The 22,654-nt window shown below is 40.2% G+C and overlaps 1 protein-coding gene and 1 pseudogene across 1 annotated transcript in view; both read left to right on the top strand.

Moving 5' to 3' along the window:
• The window catches only part of CCDC83 (coiled-coil domain containing 83), a 45,166-nt gene extending 24,157 nt beyond the window's left edge, over positions 1 to 21,009 (top strand). Inside the window, exons 5-10 of the mRNA XM_036259082.1 lie at positions 1,559 to 1,650; positions 4,269 to 4,337; positions 12,587 to 12,708; positions 17,143 to 17,222; positions 17,761 to 17,960; positions 20,848 to 21,009. Of these exons, the coding sequence (XP_036114975.1) occupies positions 1,559 to 1,650; positions 4,269 to 4,337; positions 12,587 to 12,708; positions 17,143 to 17,222; positions 17,761 to 17,960; positions 20,848 to 21,009 (725 nt within the window). The remainder of the gene's footprint in view (positions 1 to 1,558; positions 1,651 to 4,268; positions 4,338 to 12,586; positions 12,709 to 17,142; positions 17,223 to 17,760; positions 17,961 to 20,847) is intronic.
• On the top strand, positions 4,897 to 8,738 carry LOC118627720 (annotated as a pseudogene).
• Positions 21,010 to 22,654: the final 1,645 nt, after the last annotated feature.

Below are 22,654 nucleotides of genomic sequence, written 5' to 3'. Positions count from 1 at the left end.
CTCTATCCGTACAAAAAAAAAAAAAATATTTTTCATATCTGTTGTGTCCCAGGGTCTGCAATAATAGAAAGATATGGAGGAGAGCTTTACGCTCTACTTATATCAGAGTTTTCATCTGAAGCAATTAGGCCAGCACAAAGTATGCCTGAGGGCTGGAGAGCTCCTGCCTCCTCAGCCCCCTTTCCAGAGCCTTGGTTTGGCTCCAGACCACTGAAAGACCAGACCTCTGGTCTCCCCTGAGGTCGAAGACCCCTGAGAGTTCTGCTTTGGCTGGCTGGGTGTGAGGAGAAAATTTTCCCTTTGAAACCATGTCCTAAATGGCCGTTGGGTTCCACACTGCTATTGGTACAATACTGTTGTTTAGTTACAGAAATGGATCTCTGTGGAGCCATCCAGAAATCTAGCATCCGTAATTGTCAACATCATTTGTATGGGAAAACACTTTCTGACTTCCAAATAATTATCCTTCCGGTGTTGTAAATATTACATAAATGTTATCATAAAACTAACTTTGATTGTTCTCAGGCTTGGAGTAGCCCAGGTCCCTCCTGTGGCACATGGTTGACTCCCTCACTTGATTCAATTTTTGCTCAAACGTTACCTCCTCAAAAAAGCTGTTTCTGACCACCCTATCTAAAACAGAGACTTTTCGTTTTTCTTCATCACACACATCTCCACCTGAAATATTTATTGCTTGTTTACATCTTTATGGTCTAGCTTCCCCACTAGAATGCATGTCCTAAAGGCAGAGGTTTTGTCTTTATTTGGCAATGCTATCAGTGTCTTAAATAGTGTCACGCACATCAGGAAAGCTTGGTGACGACTTCTCGTACGAAACAGTGAACAAACTGCACTGACTTATCCAGCGTTACTTCTCTCCCCTCGGTAAAGCTGCCTCAATGTCACTGTGCCTCACTTTCCTTAAACTGGTGTGGAGTATATGATCGCTAAGCCACTTTCAAGGCCTAAACTTTTATGATCCTTTGCTCTCTCAATTCTGACACTTCGGACCTAAGAAAATGCAGAGAGGATGGAGAATCTCCACTTCATCTCTGTTCTCGTTCTAGGTAACGTTTGAGCCTAACGCAGAACCAAGTCTACTGACTTCCACAGCCCTTCTACCATCCTCTCTCCCTTTTTCATGTTGTCTTTCCTGCCCCAGGAAATGCATGCCAAGAATACTGGAAATGTAGCTAGATGAAGTCAGAGGCACAGGATGCTACTCAAGTGTATAAGCAAATCTTCCTTATATTTCTATTGTGGAATCAGAAGTTGTGTGATGAAGGGTCAAGGACCACACAAGTATCGGGAATTCTCCCTTTGGAGAGACAATCCTTTGAAAGTAAAAATATTAAACTAATTCATATTAAGGTGTTAGTAAATTATTGGAGCATTTCTGCTAATTGAAAGTACTAGATGCTTCAGTAAAAATTTACTCTGAAAATTCAGGAGCGGGGATGTGTAGAAAGGAGAGGCGAAGATCATAGAAGATGAAATTGACTAACATCAGTTTTGCCTAGGGCTAGCTGTGTTAAACCTTCTAATTTTCTTTTTAAAGAACAGTATAAAATCACTCTGGAAGATGCTAGAAAGAGAATAATCAGAGAAACTTTGTTGCAACTGGACCAAAAGAAGGATTGGGCTACAGAGGTATATTTCAATTTTCTGATTAAAAAAAAAAAAACTTTCCCTCTATTTTTTCTTGCAATATAATACAATAGTTAAAAATCTGGAGTCTTAGGCAGCTTGAATGTAATTGCATTTTTACCACTTATTGGGTGTGTAAACTAAATTTGTTACTTGATATTTCTGGGCTTCAGTTTCCAAATCTATAAAAAGGGAATAATAATAATATTTACCTTTAGAGAATAAGGAGAATTCTTGAGGCTTAAATACTATTGAGCATTCTCTTGCTACAGTTAATTGTATCTAAATTCCAGGAAAAATAAATGATGCTGGAAGTTTAAAAAAAAAAAAGGAGGATTCTTTTTTTTTTTTTTTTGTGGTACATGCCCCTAGCGGGAACAAAACTGGGACTCTCTGGTCCACAGACCTACACTCAACCACTGAGCCAAACTGGCCATGGCTTAAGGAGGATTCTTAAATACTTAGTAATGAGATGACTTAAGTATCCTCATAAGAAACAAGAGCTCAGTAAATTATTATTCATTTATTTTTAAGTATAATAATAATGGCTATAAGTTATTAAAGAAAGTTATGGATGAATTATAGAATGAAATATAATTTATCTAAAAAGTACTTTCTTATATATCCAGGCCTAAGAGAGTATTCTTGCTGGAGCTTTAAACCTTTGTAATATAATAAAATATTTGAGAGAGAATTTCTAATCTTATATGTTTTCTAATTTCTTTGCTTTGCAAAAATATCTGACTCCCCCCCACTTTTTTTTTTTCACTGTCCTTCCCCTGTTGCCAGAATATGTCCTACATCAGTCAAGTCCCCACTGGGATTGTCTCTTCATCTGAAACATTCCTTCTTCAGAATCATAAATGTCTGGTCTTTTCTAATGTTCTTCGCTGACAGTTGCAACTGTTTGTTGCTTCCCTGTTGGTTCAGTTGTTCTTTTACTGTGGTTATCCTATTGCATGATTGTTATTAATTTACACAAGTGCAGAGGACTGTGGAAAACTGACCAGTGGTTTGTCTGCCCATGCAATTGGGCTAACTTGAATATGACAAATGGTGAAATCGACAATTAAGTGATCTGACCACAGTTAAGATTATTAAAAATGTATATGTAGATCAAATATACATGTTCAATATATAATGAGGACTGTTTTATGGTTCCGAGCATTTTACATTTAAGTCTCTCAACAATTCTATAAGTAGGGACTTGCTAGTGAGAAGACTGAGGCAGAGAGAAGTTTCAGACTTGCCCAGAGCAAGTGGCAGACTCAAGATTCATTTTAAGCTGTGTCCTTCAGATCATTGCTCTTAATCATTACATTGTACATTTCCTTCTCTCTGCATAAGCAAATACCCACACAGCTGAATTAATTTTCCTCACTTAATCTGGCTATTTTAGGGCATAGTTTAATTTCCAGAATCCATTTGTTGCACATCCTTGGCTGCATACTGGAATCACCCAAGAAATGTGTTTAACCCAGGTGGTGCCTGGGTCCCACTCAAAGAGACAGATGCTCATGTAATCGGCCTGAGATGTTGCTGGGGCTTCTGGATTTTTCAAAGTGCTTGGGAGAGTCTAATACGTGTCGGAGGTGAAAAACCACTGCTCCATTGTTAGTGAATTAAGCCATTAGCAAATAACTTCAGTTACAAGCTACTTCCTACTTTTGTCCAAATGAAATTCCATTTTGAGGAAGCTTTAGAAGCATCAGTTGTAACTGGAGTATAAACATTCTTGGTTCCTGGGAGATGTAGGGCCACTCTTTGTTTAATTAGCCTCATTTAAAGGAAATTTTTTATTGCAAATCTTCCAGCTCTAAGAGATAAATTTACCTTTAACATATTTTAAAATTATATCTGACCATGTTTATGAACTAGTAGATTTTTCCTAATTTCTCCTTTTGGTTGTGCCCCTCAGTTGCTGAATATTGACACTGTAACATGGTATCTACATAAAAGTACCTTACAGATAAATATGATCCATCATCCACTGTAAAGTTCCTTTGGGTAAAACTGTAAATACCCAAGTAGTTAAAAATGAATCCACCTTTTATGAACCTACTGTCTAAGTATGGCTTTTCCCAGTTTCTTCACCTAAAATACCTTTCCCTGAGAGACTGTCTAGCTATAGCCTGCCACCCAGAAACTTGTTGCTGTTAGGTTTGCAAATATGTATTATTGCTATAACGAACATGCAGAAATCTTTCAAATTAGAAAGATAGTGAGGTAATCATTTGTGCTTTTGCTATATGTTGGATTGTGTTTTAACCATAACCTTGAAGAATGTCTGATCACTACAGTTTAGCCATCTTAATTGTGGAGCAGATCACTTAGTGATCCGACTTCACCATGGCAGTCAGACTGGGTCACGATAGAGGCTACAGTGAATGGCCAACCACTGTCCAGTGCTCTAAATTGACTATATTAGGTCATGTAAATCAGTAAAAACAATACAGCAGGAGACTAAAGAAAGAACAACTGAACCAAAAGTTCTTAGGTATGTTTCTAAAGTATTTGTAAAACATAATTTAAAAGGAATGAGCAGATAAGTTGACTGCATCATCATTGCCAAAGTTGCGACTTGCCATGCGGTGACTCTTCCTCAATCAACTTCCTTTCAGAATGCTGTAAGGTTGATTGACAGTGGCAGCTATCGAGAGATCTGGGAGAATGACTGGCTGAAAAGAGAGGTGAGTGGAATTTTTAAAAACAATTTCTTTTTTTTGAACTAGAAATGACTTTTATTTATGAGCTGAAGTCATGGGGAAAGCAAGGAGCTGTCACCAGCTGAGGTAAAATAACATTCAAGTGGAGCCTCAGTCTTATTATAAGCGGTTGCTCAACAAATACCATAATGTCAACAATAACCAGAAATCACTTTTTGCGTCACAACTCACAAAATATACTCAGATGTACAAAGCTTCTTTATGCCCTAAGAATCTGGTCTTCCTCTTAGGACCCTAGCACCTGCTGGGTGATGGGAGCAAGGCTAAAGGATCATTCCAACCTCATTGTCTGCTGTTATAAACTGACTTCAGATAAATGTTTATTCTTTTAGATTTTCTTTCCTCCTGCCCTTTTCTAAGGCCGACCCCTGATGTATAGGGAGGTGGGGCACACATGCCCTCTTGTGAGGCGTGTTAGTAAAGAGGGCTCAGGGCCAAGGGTTGCCTTTGGATCCTTGCTCCCTCTGCTTTTCTGCTGTGCAGGAAGTGCTTTAGTCTGCTGCCTGCCCTGCTGATTTCTAAAATGGACTGCTCTGGCCTTCTGGACACTGTGTTGCAGCCAATACTAAACCCACAGTTACAGCCATTGGCCAGTGGTCAGGATGTCCCTACATCCCATCCCAGCGTGGTCCTCGGGCTCTCCTCACACCTCGTTCTGGGGAGCATGCGGGAACTGGTGGATCCAGCTGTCCGTCTGTCTCCCTGGCCCAGGGCAGCAATATCGCTGTTGGGGGAGGTGGGCAGGTGAGGACCTGTAGACCTCTTTATCATGGTGTACGTCCCCCTTTTCCTTGCCCTGCACTTTCCTTACCTGCTTGCCCACATCTGCCTGGGAAACTTCAGCTCTCCTTTAGACACTGCTGTCGATTTCTCTGTGAATCATTTTGTAACTCCCCAGGAAGTCTTGAGTGCTTTTCCCCCAGTGCTCTCTTGTTTCCCTGTAATGTTTGCTTTTATAAAGTATGTTGAAATGGTCTGTTTATGCATCTGTCTCTTCACTAAACAGAGCAGACTATGACTTTTCAAATATATACCCATGAAACCTAATAAATAATCTATGCTCATTAAAAAGTTATTGAATGAAAGAATGTCCATGAGTATAGATATATTTATTGGAGGGATGAGTCATATGTGTGGCTTAACTCTTGAAAGAGGCTGTGAAAGCATGTTGCTGGATGAAACAGGCACATAACCTTTGGTCCGGATGTTACGAGAGTGCTACAGAGGTTGTACAAAACTCTACCGTACTTTGAAATTCCCTTTACACCCAGACAAGTAGCCACTGAACCTACGCTTAGATGCCATCTGTGAAAGAAATCTCACTGTCTTTTGAGAGATTTCACTTCAACTACACACAGCTCTTGTTTGCAAGTCACCTGTGGGTAATTCTCAAATGTACATCTTCAGCACTCACTCGTGTGTGTCCTTAGCTCTGTACCTAGATTTTAATTTGCCTGCCGATATTTCCACTCGGATGTCCAAAAGGCACTTCGAACTCAACATACCTAAAGCAGAACTTAAATTTCCTTTTCTTTTTCACTGTCTGCTCAGACACCAGTGGGAACAATGTCACTGTCGCCTTCTCTCCTCTTCCCTTTTCTTTGCTCCCTATTTGACGAAATGAAGTTAGTGAGTCTAGAAAACAAGGGATTTAAAAATTAGTATTCTTTCTATGATGTTGACAGTATTTTTTAATTGCCTTTATAAAGTCATGGTTTATACTATTTCCAAAAACTAATCAAGATGAATCACCAAGTTTTAAAAAGAAGCATTAAGCCCGGCTGGTGTGCCTCAGTGGATTAAGCGTCATCTCATGGACTGAGAGGTCCTGGTTCAATTCCCAGTCAGGACACACACCCAGGTTGCGGGCTCCATCCCCAGTGGGGGGTGTGCAGGAAATAGTCGATAGATGTTTCTCTCTTGCATCAATGTTTCTATCTCTCTCTCCCTTGCTCTCCCTCTAAAAAAAAAAAAAAAAATCAATAAAAAACATAAAAAAATAAATAAGTAAAACATAAAAAGGAGCATTAATTTGAGCCACCATTAGCGCGAGAGCAGGCAGGGGTAGACAGTAAAGAAGCACAGCCCTACACCGCTTCATCCTGTGGCAGTTGAAGGCACAATCAGACTAGATCCTTGTCACAAGAGGAACTTACAGACTCTTCCTGCCAGGACCTCAATTTGTGTTTTAGCAAGGCAGAAAGAAATACTGTGAAAGGTAAATAACCTAAATTATCCAAAACTAAGGCATACATAGTGAAACAATTGTAGTACTTGCATAGAAGAAGGACATGTACTTGTAGATGACATTAGACTATCAGGATTTGAAGCAATTAAGAATGTCTCTGCCAAGTAGCTACTGTTAACTCTCCACCAACAGAGTCCATAAATACTAAGAGAAATGGGCAATTGGCAAATCAATTGCGGTATCTACAAAACATTGCCTTGAAGACTCTACGGAAGCATGGTTTTTCCTGGCCTTTTCAGCAGCCTGTGGATGCCGGGAAACTGAAGTTGCCTGATTATTATACCATTATAAAAAAAATTCAATGGATTTACTTACAATTAAGAAGCACTCAGAACATAAATGTTTTGTGTATAGAAGGCTTCATACAATATTCTCAAATTGTTATTTATACAAGCCTGGAGACGACATTGTTCTTATTACACAAGCACTAGAGATGTTGTTTAGGCAGAAATTATTTCAGATGCCACAAGAAGAGCAAGTTGTGGGTGGTAAGGAAAGAATAAAGAAAGATGCTCAACAGAATTTTAACAATTTCTTCTGTTCAAGAAAAAGTCCCTTAAAGCATCAGTAAAAGTGTTTAAGCAGCAAGTAAGTCCCTTCGTATTTCCTGAAACATGGATTTCTCTTTTGAATATGGCACAAGGTGGTCCACCCCACTCTACCTCATAGACAGTGGCGCAGTTACAAGGAGTGTGAAGAGGAAAACACACAACTCCTACAACCTTGGTAGTTGAAGCAAGATGAACGTTTCTCAGCACTAAGAGAAAAAAATCAACAAAAATGCCACCTGCAAAAGAAACCGTGCTGAAGAATGTTTTGCCAGGTTCTCAGCAACAATATAAAGTTGTGAAAAGTGTTCAAGTAACAGAACAATTAAGGCAATTCTGAATTGCCTGCAAAGAAACACTTTTTGTGTGCATGGTGTTTTTATAATCCTCTTATTAGTGTGTTAGGACACCATAACTACTATGATAGGGTAAAAAATCCAATGGCTCTTGGAACTACCGAGGAAAAAAGGGACAACCAAGAACAGAAGGATACCTATGAATGTGCTGCAGGTGTTAGATTAATATTCATGAATTGCATCGAATGCGATCTTCCAGATCACGAAGTAGTGACAATGGCAAGAATGCTCCAGAATGTTTTTGAAATGCATTTTGCAAAGATCCCAGAAGAACTCATTGAGAGTGCGTCTGTACGTTGCAACAAAACAGATACCACAAAATCCCTTGGTAGAGACAGCGGTAGTGAAGCTTCCTCTGAAGATAACTCTTCTGGTGGCTCTGGAGATGCACAAGTTCAGCGCCCTGTAAAGCTTCAGGAGCAGCTCAAGGCTGTTCATCACCAAGTACAGGTTCCGTCCCAAGTACCTTTCTATATACTAGATCAAAGAATGAGACGTCTAACAAGAAAAGAGAAGGTTCACAACAGAGATGAAAATCCAAGAAAAAGGTTTAAGCAAATGAAATTAAAAGTCCAAGAGTAACCAGCCAAAGATGAGGAAACAACAGGCCGTGGCTCTGAAATCTGAGGGTGAAGATAATGCTAAACCTATGAGCTATGATGGGAAAAGGCAGTTACGTTTGGATATGAGCAAACTTCCCAGAGATAAACATGGGAGAAATTCCAACCCTGACGAGAAAGATCGACTTTGAAGCACAGCAAGCAACAATCGAGGGAATTAGAACAATAGGTTGTTGCATGTCTAAGGAAAAAACCACTAAAACCTCATGGTCAGAAAATAATGAAGATTAAAGGAGAACTTCCTTCACAGAAAAAAACAGGAGTTGGAAAGGCGGTTACTGGATGTCAATAATCAGCTAAATTCCAGAAAACATAAAACCTGAGAACTCTCAATCATCCAAGGCTGTTGGAAGAGGTTCCCATTGAGAACCTCGGGCAGCTTGCCCGAGTCTGAAAGTAGTAGCAGAGATTCAGGTTTTTTGGACAGTAGTGATTCTGAATCAGAAATGTTCCTTAAATTTACTGGCATAAAACAGAATGATTCTTTCAAAGAGAAAGGAAACATTCCATTTTCTATGCAAGATGCAATCTCTTTTTCATCAGACTACACATTTAAGAGAAACACTGCCAAATCACCACCAGTTTGCAGTTGAAGCATCAAGAATTAAAACACTTACAGAGTATGAAAACATTTCACCTTTCTAAATCCTGCCTCCTTAGGTGATTCTGAACAATGCTTGATGACGCCATGGTGTTAGAATCTGAATATCAAGTTCCTGTGCAAAAGGATGTAAAGATCAAGAATGCAGACTCTGGGAAAAGTTTAGGCAAACCAGTCAAGACCGGTGTACTGAAATCCTCAGACGAGCTCTTCAGCCGATGTAGAAGAACAGCAATAGGAAAGGAAGTAAAAGCTCAAACACAGGAACTAATACGGAAACACCAGGAACAGAATAGAAAGTCCCCAAAAGTATCCCAAGAAAATCAGAGGGAACCTGGCTTCACTCTAGAGTCTTTTTCAAATAAGATGCAAAACAAATGCCATGGAGAAGAACAGAAAGAACATCAACAGTCGTGGGAAACTCAAGATAAATATCAACTCTGGCTTCTCAAAGAAGGTCACTTATGGTTAGGGAGAAAGAGCGGAGAGGAGAAAAGCAATGGCTGGTACCTTGACATGACTCCTCAAAGCAATATTATGATAATATTAAACGACTTTGATTAAAACTCAGTTTTTAAATTAACCACCAACTTAAAATGAATCATATAAAAGATTAAAATGCATATAGTAAAATGATTGCTTTTAAACACCAAGATACCAACCTTATGTTGTATTCTGACTGCTCCAAAATGATTAAACAATTTTCTTTCTTTTTTTTTAATATTAATTTAAAAAACTTAAGGTGAGCTCAATAGTTAAAAAATATTAGGGAGGAATTTAGCACTTTTATTAAATCAACAGCATGATCCTAATAGTAATAACTTAACAGTTCAAATCTTATATTTTATAAGATATCATAGATATTAGGTTTAGAGAAAATGATTATAAAAATTTATATTTGACTACTAAGAAGGCTGTTTTGGTGCCTTGATCCTTCCTACAAAAGCCGCAAATGGTATTTCATTTTGTTTTATTTTTTTACTTCTCATAATTCAGTGGAAATGAAAGAGAAAAAATGTCAAGTTTAATTAAATCATGAGCAAAAAGAGCTTAGTAATAAAGGACAAATCATTTTAAGGAAATTCAATAGACTTAATTTCTCTTTATTTCAATAAATATTCATTTTGGCATTATTAAACTTACTCACAAAATTGATTAGAACCATTTCTGGATATAAGTACTATCACAGGAATTGAAAACTGCCTGGATATAGAACAATATATGCTAGAATTAATTAATTTATGACAGGAAGGTTTCAGAGAGTAACAGGGAGATTAACAATGGAACTCCTGAAAATATTTGTCCATTTAACTCTTTCTCAACAGTAACCAAAAACTTAGATCTCTGGGAAGGAAATGAGAAGTCCTGATGTATGACTTTCATTATCCGGTTTTATTTAGCCTACTTATTAGGAAAAAGAAGAAAATGAAAATTTCTAAATGACTTAGACTAACTTAAATGGAAAGCTGGGAAAACTAGACCAAAGGATTCAAACAGATTAGCAATCCGAGTTTCAAGTGTGAGGAGGCATAAAGAATCTAACTTGAATCTTTCAGGGGAAAATTTCAAGAGCGTACATTTTCTTCAGGATCCTAGGTCACTGCCTAATTACTAAATATTAAGTTTTATCTAAATTATCTATCCCGATTTCTCAAGTCCATCTCTGGGGATTTGGGAAGAGCAGGGTCGGAGGGAAAGGTGGCTTCCACCTCCTCCTTTCCCCTTCTTACTCCAGGAAATCCAAAGGTATTTATTTGGCTATAAAAGGAAATAGTTTTTGTTTCCCTAACATTTCAAAAGGCTGGGAAGGAGATAACAATTTATGAGAACCTTATTTAGTACTCTAAAGGGTAGGTGACGTCACAGGATATCCTGAGTTTGAAAACCTGGACTTAACTCCCCAAAAGGGTCCTCATTCCCAGCTTTGGAAAGAGACCAAGAACTGTGTGTGCTGCCTCCCAAGCATGCCAAGCCCTTAGGTCAAACATTTCCAAATGTTCTATTAATTCCTTCTGTTTATAAGTCCATAATTTTCTTCTCATCCTTTGGCATTTAAAAATTATAAACTTTTCCTTGAGGCATTCAAGCTTAGAATCAAGCTGATGCTCTCTCAATATATGAGATCTAAAGCACTAACCCCTAGCTTTGTGATTTAGTCTTATGGACTTAATAGTTTTGCTAAATTGTCTAAGGCAGGTGGATAACACATGTTCTTCTTTCTACTTCCAAGCCACCAGCAATATTTGAGCCTTTACTATGACACTAGTATTGTTTTATATTATAACTGTGTACATTTTTGTTCCCTGGATTGTTGACTCTTTTGAGAGAAGGAGCCATGCCTAATTCACTTTTGTATCCTTCTGCATCTAACACAGAACCTTGCTGTAGTATAAATTCAAGCATTTAATAAATGACTTATGTGATAGATGTATGCCTGTAGTAACATACTGAATGCTTCCAGATTCTAAAATACAATAATTAAATCTCAATCACAAACTAGAAACGTTAGTCACCTCTTTCTAAGTACCTGCCTCCGTTCCACTGCTGGCGACTTCTAACCAGAGCTGCTGAACCGAAACCCCTGCGCCTTTCTTGGCTCCTAGTTCAAGACACATTACTTTTTCCAGTTTGGGAAGGGAGAGAGGTGAGTTGAGGATTCTGTCTAGCCACATTTTTTTATATATTCTTCCCACTATCAAGCCTTCTTTAGACAGAAGTTATCAAAATACACTTCTTAAAAACTGGTAAGAACTGTATCAAGGTAACCAGCAAATTTTGTTCATATTTGAGTTAGCCATAGTTCTTAATGTTCATTAAACCTGATATGTCTATCAATGACCTTCCATTACCTTAAGACAAAATCCAGGCTCTTTAGCATTATTTACCTTTTCCTTCATTGTCCATTTCCTCTCCTACTCTCCCAAAGGAAGTAAAAGCTTCACTTTGCAACCATCCACACCAAAACAACTGTGCCTTTACACACGCGGTTCCTTCTGCCTGGGATGTGCACTCTCGTCTCTGCCTAGGGAATCCCTATACGGCCTTCAAGATCCAGATTAGGTGTCATCTTTCCTATTAATGCTCCCTTACCACCCCCCATCCCCTACCCCAACACTTGGTGGACATAGGCTGAACCTCTGTCTCCTCCCCCAGCACCTGGACAGCTTCCTATGGTTGCTTCACACTCTTTTCTGTTTTTATCACCATCTTCCCCACTAGGCTAAGAGATATTTGAAGGCTATTTTGTCTTGTTGCTCCTTTTCCCCAAAGTGCACTTTCATTTCTGGCACATAGTAGGCATACAAGACAATTGAATGAACAATATTTCACCCACCTGATATTTCTTAGAACAACCCCAGCACTAGAAGAAAAGAAAACTGTGTTACAGAGGCTGATAGAACGGGCTCCGGGCCTGTGATTCTCTTTCTTTAAATGCCGTAATTTACTAGTTTTTCCAGTAGTGTTAGTTTTCTGGGCTTTTGTAATTAACCTTATGTAGATTCTCATTTAGCTATTAATATACCATAATGATAAATTAGTTAGTCTTATTTACCTCTGCCTCTAGCCTCATCTGTAATCCTGGATGTTTTGAAATAATAGGAAAGGCCAACTCCTGCCATTCAGTAATGACTGCCTAACCCTACAAACAAGTTCTGCGAATTACCTGGAGAAGAGTCGCATCCATCCCTTGTTAGAGAGGAAGGAGAAGCCAACCAGTCATAAATAATACAGGATAGATATCCCTCTCAGGCAAAAGCACTCTGAAGAGTTGAATGTCTAATTGAAGACTAAGTAGAACTAAATAAGTACCAACCATCTATTCTCTTCTTCTGAGAACAGATTGCAAATCATAGGAAGGAAGTCGAAATATTGGAAAACGTTATTCATAAACTGGAAGAAGAAAATTTGGAGCTCATTGATCAACTCTTCAACTGTAGACTTGTGGATCTCAAAATACCCAGGTGAAATATATTAATGTATCTAGAATGTATTTTGTAAACATTTGTATCTGTAAAAGTTATTTTTAAAGATGAGTTAATTATTTAATGCTCCAGCCAGATTGCAATAGTTGAAAAGGAAGGAACTCACAAAATGGCCATGGTGAAGGTATATGATGATTATAGTTGACCGTTGGTACAGTGCAAACTTTGACTTGCCTTTTCTAGCAATATACTGCAGTCATAATAGCAGACACTTACCACGAATGTCACAACTGCTGGCCTTCAAAAGCCTCCAGGGCAGCAGGGAATGTAGGCATGAAAATAAATGCAAAACAGTACAGAGATGTCTGAGGTACAGAGTTAGCACAGAGGAGGGAGTGATCCATTGTGTGGCAACTTCCTGAAAGTGTTCTGGGCTTCCGGGAATAGAATTGTTTCCTTTGATAGTTAAGGAAAGAGTGAAGGTACTGCCCTGGCCAGTTTGGCTCAGTGGTTAGAGTGTCAGCCCATGGACCCAAGAGTTGGGTTCGATTTCCTTTCATACCCATGTATCTCTCTCTCCCTCCCTTCCACTCTCTCTGAAGATAAATAGAAAAATGTCCTGGGGTGAGGATTTAAAAACAAAAAGTTAGCTATTGTTATGATTATTACTTTAATAAAGGGTTTTTTGAAGGCTTTAGTTTGTGTTGGAGCTTAAAAGAGGGCAAATGTGGCATGCCGGCCATTGTAATCCTTTAAAAAAAATTAGGCCCTGGCCAGTTTGGCTCAACAGTTAAAGCATCGGCCCATTGACCAGAGTCCCAGGTTTAGTTCCTGCTAAGGGCACGTACCTCGGTTGCAGTTTGTCCCCGGCCCCAGTTGGGGTCATGTGGGTGGCAACCAGTCAATGCGTCTCTCTCACATTGATGTTTCTCTCTCTCTCTCTCTCTCTCTCTCTCTCTCTCTCTCTCTTTCCCCCTCTCCCTCTCCTGCTCTATCTGAAGATAAATGCAAAAAAAGAAAAAAAGAGTGAAACTACTTTCTAGGCAGAGAAAATAGTCTGGCATTCAAAGGTACATTGCCCTGGACAATTGGATCAGCAGTTAGAGCACCAGCCTGCGGACCAATGAGTCCCAGGTTCCATTCTCTCTCTCTCTCTCTCTCTCTCTCTCTCTCTCTCTCTCTCTCCCTCTCTCCCTCTCTCCCTCTCTCCCTTCCTCCCACTCTATCTGAAGATAAATAGAAAAATATCCTCTGGTGAGGATTAAAAAAAAAAAAAAAGTCACATCCATTTCTGCACAAGAGAAAAACCCACATGTGTACATGGCTTTGAATTTTAGGTTATCTTTTTCTTACCTGACAAAGAAGTCTTTAAATACCAATCTTGATGGAAAACCAAGGCCCTGGAATATGATGGAATTAAAATTCAAAGGAGCGTTCATAATTTGGACAAGTGGGCAGAAACAAGAAATAATCGAAATAGTAGCCTGTTTCGGGAGAGAGGGAAATAAATCCCACGAACGTAAGGTGTACACGTGCAAGACGGGAGAGGGTGTCTGGGTCTAGGAATGAAGGCAGAGAAGTTCATCGTAGTGGAAGGGCCGGGAAAACGTTCCCACTCCAGCAGTTCCTGTTGCTTGTATAACATAGAAAAGTACTATCTGCACCATAATAAAGTATTTGTTGTATACAAACTTCCTCTGTTCCAAGAAGGGTGGATGCAGAAAATTGTGGGGTTTGCGTCTGGTGGGTTAAGAGATGGGTGTCAGGAGACAGAGTGGGAGAAACTGGGAGATAGTGCAGTTGCTTCATAGGGTGAGAGCTGGGTGGGGCAGGATAGAGAAAGGCCGCCTGCCTCCCTTCCACAATGTATGTGTGCTGCCCCGAGAGGGAACTACCTTGTAAATGGTGTAGACAGTTAAACTAAATGAATTGGTTGAATGGTGGGCTCCCCGAGGGCCCCTAGGAGGTGGGGCTCCCTGGCCCCCAGCAGGCAGTGCGCTCTGCTGCCTGCCCTCCTCTCTACGAGCAGGTCTCCAGCTCCACACTCCTGCAGGCCTCTGCTCCCTGCTCCCTGCCCTTACTGGCCCCTTCCTTGTAACCATGTCTAGTCTCTGCCAGCTGTTGCTGGTGTTGTGGCTTCTAACCACTGCCCTACCTGCTGTCCACTGTCCTCTTTTCTGAATACGCCAAACCTTAGAAAAGCTATCCTGCAAACTGCCAACCCCACTTCCTGCTTCGGGCAGCCCAGTCTGGGCTGATTTGGTCCTGACGAGAATGTGAAGTGCTAATTATAACAGGGGAGTTCTTTCCCTGGCCAGAGAAAACTGGCAAGGTCAGAAAGATCAGAAACTTCTGATGGGGGTTTTCATTGAGGTGTTTGCTGTGTCATATGCAATCTCACTTCCTCTCTCGCCCACAAAAATCTTCAGTCGAATCCACTTTGTTCATCAGTGCTCTGCAGGGTGGTTTTCTCTGGTGGGAGACAGGAGTCCTGCTTCAGAATTGGGAGAGATCAAATCAAAATCTGTCCAAGCAAAAAGAAGCAGCATGGAGACGTCTATCAGAACTGGGTTAGGTGCCCAGGATGTGTGCCCTAGCAGTATCTTCACTGACTACTTATTTAACGTCTGCTTCCTCGCTGGCTTGTAAGCTCCTTGCGGCCACTTTTTAGGACATTTTAGGAAAATCTCCATAAAGAAACAGAGGAATGTGTAAACCCTTGATTATCTATTACACTTCTTATCCAAAAGAAAATTTTAAATATACTCAGGAGCTGTTACGGTACCCATTTTCAAGTCAAAGAAATATAATACACATTGTATATCTCATAGTTACTGCCCTTCCACCTCTTTTGCTGAGAATTTAGTCCTGTGTAATACTAGCAGGGTGCTGAGAAAGAGACATTAACGGTCCTCAGTGGACATATAAAAAGTTCTCTTTTCTCATTTGGATGAAGAATGGGGCATTCTAGCTAATAGTTAGTACATTTCCCATCCTGAGCTCCCCCAACTTTTCCCCTTCACAACTCACATAAAAGGTCATAGTATTTGCTACATGAGATGAGGTGAATGCCAGCCAGAGGTGACTGCCCAGGGACTCAAGTGCCACGGGATTGAGGCTAAAGGACTAATGCCTACAATTCGAGCACTGACTCCTGTAATAACACTCTTTAAAATACGTTCTCTATCATTAAATAACAAGTGTTGCTGGCCATATAAAAGTGACAATAAATTAATGATTAAGCTCAGCTGGTGTGGCTCAGTGGTTGAGCATAGACCCATGCACCAGGAGGTCGCTGGTTCGATTCCCGGTCAGGGCACATGCCCAGGTTGTGGGCCTGATCCCCAGTGGGGGGCATGCAGGAGGCAGCCAATATCGATGTTCTCTCTCATCAATATTTCTATCTCTCTCTCCCTCTCCCTTTCTCTCTTTCTAATATCAATAAAGAAAAAACAATTTTTTTTTAAATTAATGATTAAGAGAGAAACCAGATTTATGAAGGTTATGGCATTTGGTAAGAGCTTAATTATTCAAAATGGTAAAACCAGAAGAGAAGAGAATTCTATGGCCTCGGATATGTCTGCCGGTAGACCAGAGCTACGTATGAGACTAACCTGTACTAAGGTAGGTCTTAAGAAGGTTTTACAGATATAAACATTGTATGTAGTTACATTATATTCCAGAGCCTTAGCATTCTGAATAACACTTGAATCATGTTCTTTAAATAACTGACAGGGTGTAAGCCAGGGCGTTCATATTGGTTGCTGAGCCGCTCAGCATGAGAGTTGTTTGCAGACCTTCAGGGGTCCAGCTGCATCCTGCTGCCTTCCAGCAAACCTGATGGAAAGGCCTTGCGGAGCTTCCAGGGCACATCTTTCCTGATGGAAGCCAGGGAGCCTGCAGGGGGCGTGCTTGTGCGGAGCCGCGTGGCAGGCAGAGCTCCCGGCGTACAGCTGAGACAGCCGCTCTGCAGGCCGGAGCCCGCATGCCAGCTCGCTTCCTACTGCTCGCTCTTCCTCTTTTTATTTTAAAACCACCCCATTCAGGCCACTGTCATTTCTCACCTGGACCACTAATTGGTGTCATGCTCACTCTCATTTCTGGGACTTTCAGTGTGAAAGTCCCTGACCATGAAATGTCCTTCCTCTACCCCAAGTTCTTCCCTGGCAAATAGCCCCTTGTTCTTCAAGACACAGCTCAGGTTTTATGTCCTCCTGGAAACCACCCCTTACCCCCTAACACTAAATCGGATGCTTCTCTCTGCACAGCACTTCTCACACTGTGCCAACTACCCGTCATGGTACAGACCATCACGTAAGCCTGCCTGCCCGCACAGGGCCTTACACTGCTCAAGGGTAGAAACTCATTTTCATCTATGTATCTCTAGCATCAAGAAGAGAGACAGACAGTAGTGAGCAGGTGGCTGACGGTATTTGTTGGCTGACAGACTGCTTTTCTTATTTGTTCTTTTAGGCGACTGTATCTTACCCAAGCTGCTGGACAGCAAGGGCTACCTGAAGATATGCCTGTGGAGTTGCCAGAAACATATACAGGTATTATTTATTGTAATGGTGATATTTTTTTAAAGTAATGCTTGTTGAGCATCTGTTATAGTTAGGCACCTCATATCCAGGAGCGATTTGGGTGTCGATGCATGCCAACTCCTCCAACTCCTCTTCTTGTAGCACCTGTCCTAACCCATCTCCTTTCCCCAGTCTTCTTCTCGAATCAAAGTCACCATGTCTCGCAGGGAATTAAATAGATGCTGTTGGAAAGGGAGAGTGTGTTTTCTACACTGGCGTGGTTTCCGATTTAGCCAAACAACTGAAATACCAACACACACAAAGCTTCCCCGTGATCACTGTAACTTACTGCAAACAGAAGGGAACAGAGTGTGGACAGAGTTTCTGAGAATGAGGTCACTCATTCTCACTTTAGTAACTGGATCCCACATTCCTAATTCTCAAATCCATCTCCTCCAGGAGATTCTCAAAGCTCTCTCACATTTAAAATGTGACAAAATATGTATTGTATTTTTATTTTTATCTGTCCAAAATATATACATAATTAATTTCTTTTCATTCATCCCAGAAAAGTCAAAATTGGAACCCATAAAAGTAAAAAGTACAGACAAGATGAGCTCATCAGTTGAGATCAGCGCTTCACATCTTAGTCATGAAGACAGCATCAGCTCTGACCAGCATCTGAAGACAGATGACAAGACCTCATGTACAGAGTTTGGGGCCTCTGATATGAAATACTTACTCTATGAGGATGAGCAGGATTTCAAGGTAAGATTAAGTAAACAATTTTGACAGCTAAGATCATGCTGTTTTATTAATGGAGAAAATTATACTAAAATGTAGATGTTGAAAAATTCTATTTGTGATTATTAGTAAAATTTGCCCACCATTCACATCCTTTCAGATACTATTTTTACCCCTACCCTTGCCCAATTTGCTACCTATATTCATTTATAGACCTCCATTGCTAGTACACCATCTCCATCATCTAATGCTACATAACAAATTACCCCGAGACTTAGTGGCTTATAATAATAATCACTTATTTTCTTTTAGAGCTTCTGTTGGTTAGGAGATAGGGATAGACTCCACTGGACAGTCCTCACTTGGACTCCCAGTTGCTGTCATCTAGTGGCTGGAGCTGCAGTCATCAGAAAGCCTGATGGGGGGGAGGACCCATTTCCAGGGCAGCTCAGCACTCACATGACTGGCAGGTTGATGCTGGCGAAGCTGGGGGCCTCAGTTCCTCTTCACATGGGCCTCTCTGCAAGGTGCTTTTATTGCCCCTTTCTGATGGTGTCTGCCTTCTCCAAGAGCAAGCAATCCCAGAGATGAAGAAGAAAACAGCAATGTTTTGCATGACAGCCTTCCCTCATAATCTATTGGTTGATGTAGTTATAAAGTTCCACCCAAGAGGAGGAAATGTAGCTCATACATCTTGAAAGAGGAAGGTTGGCATCACATTGTCAGAAAAGCTTGTGGGATAGGATATTAGTATGGCTGTCTTTGGAAAGTACAAACTGCCATATAAACCACTGGATGGAACCTGGAGTATTCGTGCCTTTTTCTCTTAAAACCTTTTGGTACATTCCAATTACTCCCACACTGACCCCTTGCTATTTTCTTTCTTGGTACTACCAATAACTTAAAAAGTTCTCCTAGAACTTAAATTCTTATTGGAAAAAGAGTGATATAAGAAAGCAGAAGAGCTCAGTGTTGCTCAGTGGATTGAGCATCCTCCCAAGGACTGAGAGGTCCTGGTTGGATTCCCCATCAGGGCACATGCCCAGGTTGCGGGCTCCATCCCCAGGAGGGGGTGTGCAGGAGGCAGCCAGTTGATGTTTCTCTCTCACATTGAGGTTTCTAGCTCTCTCTCCCTTCCTCTTTCTCTAAAAAATTCAATAAAAATATTTTTTTAAAAGAAAGCGGAAGAAACTGAATAAATCAACAAAAATTATTTTAACTAACTATGACTCAGTCCTGCTACCATCAAGTGATAGTTTAAAGACTAAAGGTCTAGTCCCTTTAGCATTCAAACACCCCCATGAGTATCTTGGAAGCATGACACCTAGTATGTTATGATGACCTCAAGTGGACAATTGCCTCTAAAATTCCAAAACTGGATACTTTGGTTGAATGAAAGACCTTCTCACTTACCATGGAAGTGTCGGATGTGGTAAAGATGGCACTGTGCATGCCGTGTGCTGAATTATGTCTTCCTGCCCACCTGCATTCATATGTTGAAGTCCTAACACCTAATGTAACTATATTTGTAGATAGGGTTTTTAGGAGATCATTAAGGTTAAATGAGGTCAATAAGATGGGGTCCTAATCTGATAGGACTGTGGCCCTTATAAGAGTAGACTCTCCCTTGAGAGGACACAGCGAGAAGGAGTCATCTGCAAGCCAGGAGAGCTCACCCCAGAACTCAATCACGCCGGCCCCTAGTCTTGAACTTTCTAGCCTCCAAAACTGTGAGAAAGGGATTTCTGTTGTCTAAGCCACTTAGTCTATGGTATTTTGTTATGACACCTTGAGCAGACTAACACAGTGTATTAGGATTCTGAAATACGTGTTAGATGTCTCTCAATTTGCTTTTCTCCTCTCTTACATTTGTTATAGTTCTATAATTATGTTTTAAAAACTAAATACAGTTATATGCATTTTTGAGTAATAAAACGATTTCCTTTTTTATTCTTTGATATTCCTAAATTCTAATAAATGTTTATTGAGACCCCCACGACATTCCATGTGCTTGATAGATGTTTGGAAATTTAAGGGGGTAAACAGGAAGAAATGAGGTCTCAAAGATGACTATATGTCAGGCACTACACTCAAGTTGCTCACATGCTAATAGAAGAGAGATAAGAAAATCATTAATTACTGTGCAAGAGAAATATACCACCTGTGTCTGTCTCTCTGACCAGTATTGTGAGCTCATCTCTGTGCCCCAACACTTGAAGCCTGGCACATAGTGGGAACTCAGAAAAAGTTTATTGAAATGTTGAAAATATTCAGAAGAAAAGATTATGACTTGGGAAGGCTCCTGAGAGGAAGACACGTTAGGTAGGGCCTAAGCTGTTTGGGGTGGCTGTGGGATTTCATATAAATCAGACTTTTAATTTCACTTGTTGATATCTTAAACTATAGTTAGTCTGGTAGAATATGGTAAGTTTTATTTATACAGTAGCTAAAGGTCCAATGAAAAATACAAAATTTATACAGAACTTGCTCCGTGTTAGAATATTAATAGTCAAAGGGATGTTTGCATATGTTTCCCTTTGTTCTGGAACTATATAGAAAACTCTGCTGTGGTTATATCCTACATAGAGCCAACACTTTCCTTTACCAATTAAAGGGCTTGCAGAGAATATATCTCCCCACTCCAGCTGGTGCCCGCCACTCAACCCCCTGAAAGACAAGCCTGCCAGACCTGCTGGCTGCCCTTTGGGGGATCCTTCCCACCACGCCCCACTGGGTATACAAGTTTATGGAGTGGTTTGTGTTTTTAGTAGCTCTCATATTCCACACGTTGCACAGCATTCAGGCAAAGAGGAGGGCAATGAAATCGCTCAGATAAAGGAAACCATACCTGTTGAAGCTGGTAATCTGCTGAATAACCTCTCTTATCCTCTTCTGTATCTGTTCACCACAGGATTATGTAAACTTGGGCCCCCTGCAAGTGAAGCTCATGCGTGTGGACAGCAAGAAAATGCCGATTCATTTTCAAGAGAAGGAAGTTCCAGTCAAATTCTATGAAGATGTCACACGCCCAGAAAGCCACATCACATATAAAATGGTGAAGTATTTTCTCTAAGACTGAAAGCTGTAAAGTAAAAACAACTTTTCCTTATAAATTGTCTTTGGGAACTGAAATATATCAGTTGCTCATTTTATTTATACTTCGGTCCATTTTTAAACAAGTTATTCCTAAAGTTCATAATCACATTTAAAATAGAAGTTCAAAAACAACAATGAGTTATCACCTCACACCTGTCAGAATGGCCGCCATCAACAAATCATCAAACAAGTGTTGGCGAGGGTGTGGAGAAAAGGGGACTGTAGTGCACTGCTGGTGGGAATGCAGACTGGTGCAGCCACTATGGAAAACACTATGGTGTTACCTCAAAAAATTAAAAATTGAACTGCCATTTGACCCAGTGATCCCACTTCTAAGAATATACCCTAAGAAACCTGAAGCACCAATCAGAAAGAATATATGTACCCCCATGTTCATAGCAGCACTATTTACAATAGCTAAGATCTGGAAACAACCCAAGTGTCCATCAGTAGATGAGTGGATAAAAAAGCTGTGGTACATGTACACAATGGAGTACTATGCAGCTGTAAGAAAGAAAGATCTCTTATCCTTTGAGATGGCATGGAAGGACCTGGAGAGTATTATGCTAAGCGAAACAAGCCAAGCAGAGAAAGACAAATATCACATGATCTCACTTATTTGTGGAATATAATGATCTACACAAACTGATGAACAAAATTTACCCAGAGATATAGAGGTGGAGTACAGACTGACAAGCCTCAGAGGAAGGGGGTTGAGGTGGGGAGAGATAAACCACAGAACTTATATGCGTGTATGCATGACCAATGGACATGGACAACAAAGCTGGGGATGGGGCGGGGGGGATGGGGAGGAGGGTGTCAATAGGGAAAAAAGGAGAAACATCTGTAACAGAAACAAATTAATAAAAAAAAATGATACTATTAAAAAAAATAAAAAGTTCAGCTATCTATTTACCTACAAGGCACGAGTGACAAAACAAAAGTACAAGTTATATTTTTATATTCAAGTAATCAGAAGCATGACAGTGACCCAAGATGGTCTCTGAGGTTCCTTTCCACTTAAAAATTCCCTGATTAATCTATGATTCCAATATGAAATCGTTCAGTTAGAAATTTTCCTACGAAAAATTTAGAGGTTTACATAGCACTGATGACATACACATCTTTCCCTTAGAGAGTGCTAAATGGTAGCCATTCCGCAGTTCAAGCCTGGTCTTCTTTAACCTTACACCGTTTATAATGAAACATTTCACAAATAAATTGTAGGGTGGTAATTTGTAGTATCAAAATATTCCACAAATAGGGAGATCCTTCTTCCATCAGCTATATCAGGTCTAAACTGCCGAGTTCCTGTCCAAGGCCATTACCACTTCCCTTTTATGGGTACTCCAAGCAAAGGCAACTGTGACTGGGCCTGAATTTGATTGACATCAGCATTTCATTTAAAGGCAAGATCTACTTATAAAGCTTTCTACAAGAAACACCTTATAAATATAAGGCCACACATAGATCGAAAGTTAATACACCATTGCAAACATTAACAAAAAAGAAGGTGGTGTGATTAACTATTAGACAGCATAGATGTTAAAATAAGAATTGGTAAGAGAAAATTAAAAGAAGCATTTCCTAATTATAAATAAATCTATCAGAATGATATAACA

This window comes from Molossus molossus, unplaced genomic scaffold, assembly GCF_014108415.1.
Source record: "Molossus molossus isolate mMolMol1 unplaced genomic scaffold, mMolMol1.p scaffold_m16_p_13, whole genome shotgun sequence".
NCBI lineage: Eukaryota > Metazoa > Chordata > Mammalia > Chiroptera > Molossidae > Molossus > Molossus molossus.
This window is presented reverse-complemented; position numbering and strand designations above follow the sequence as displayed.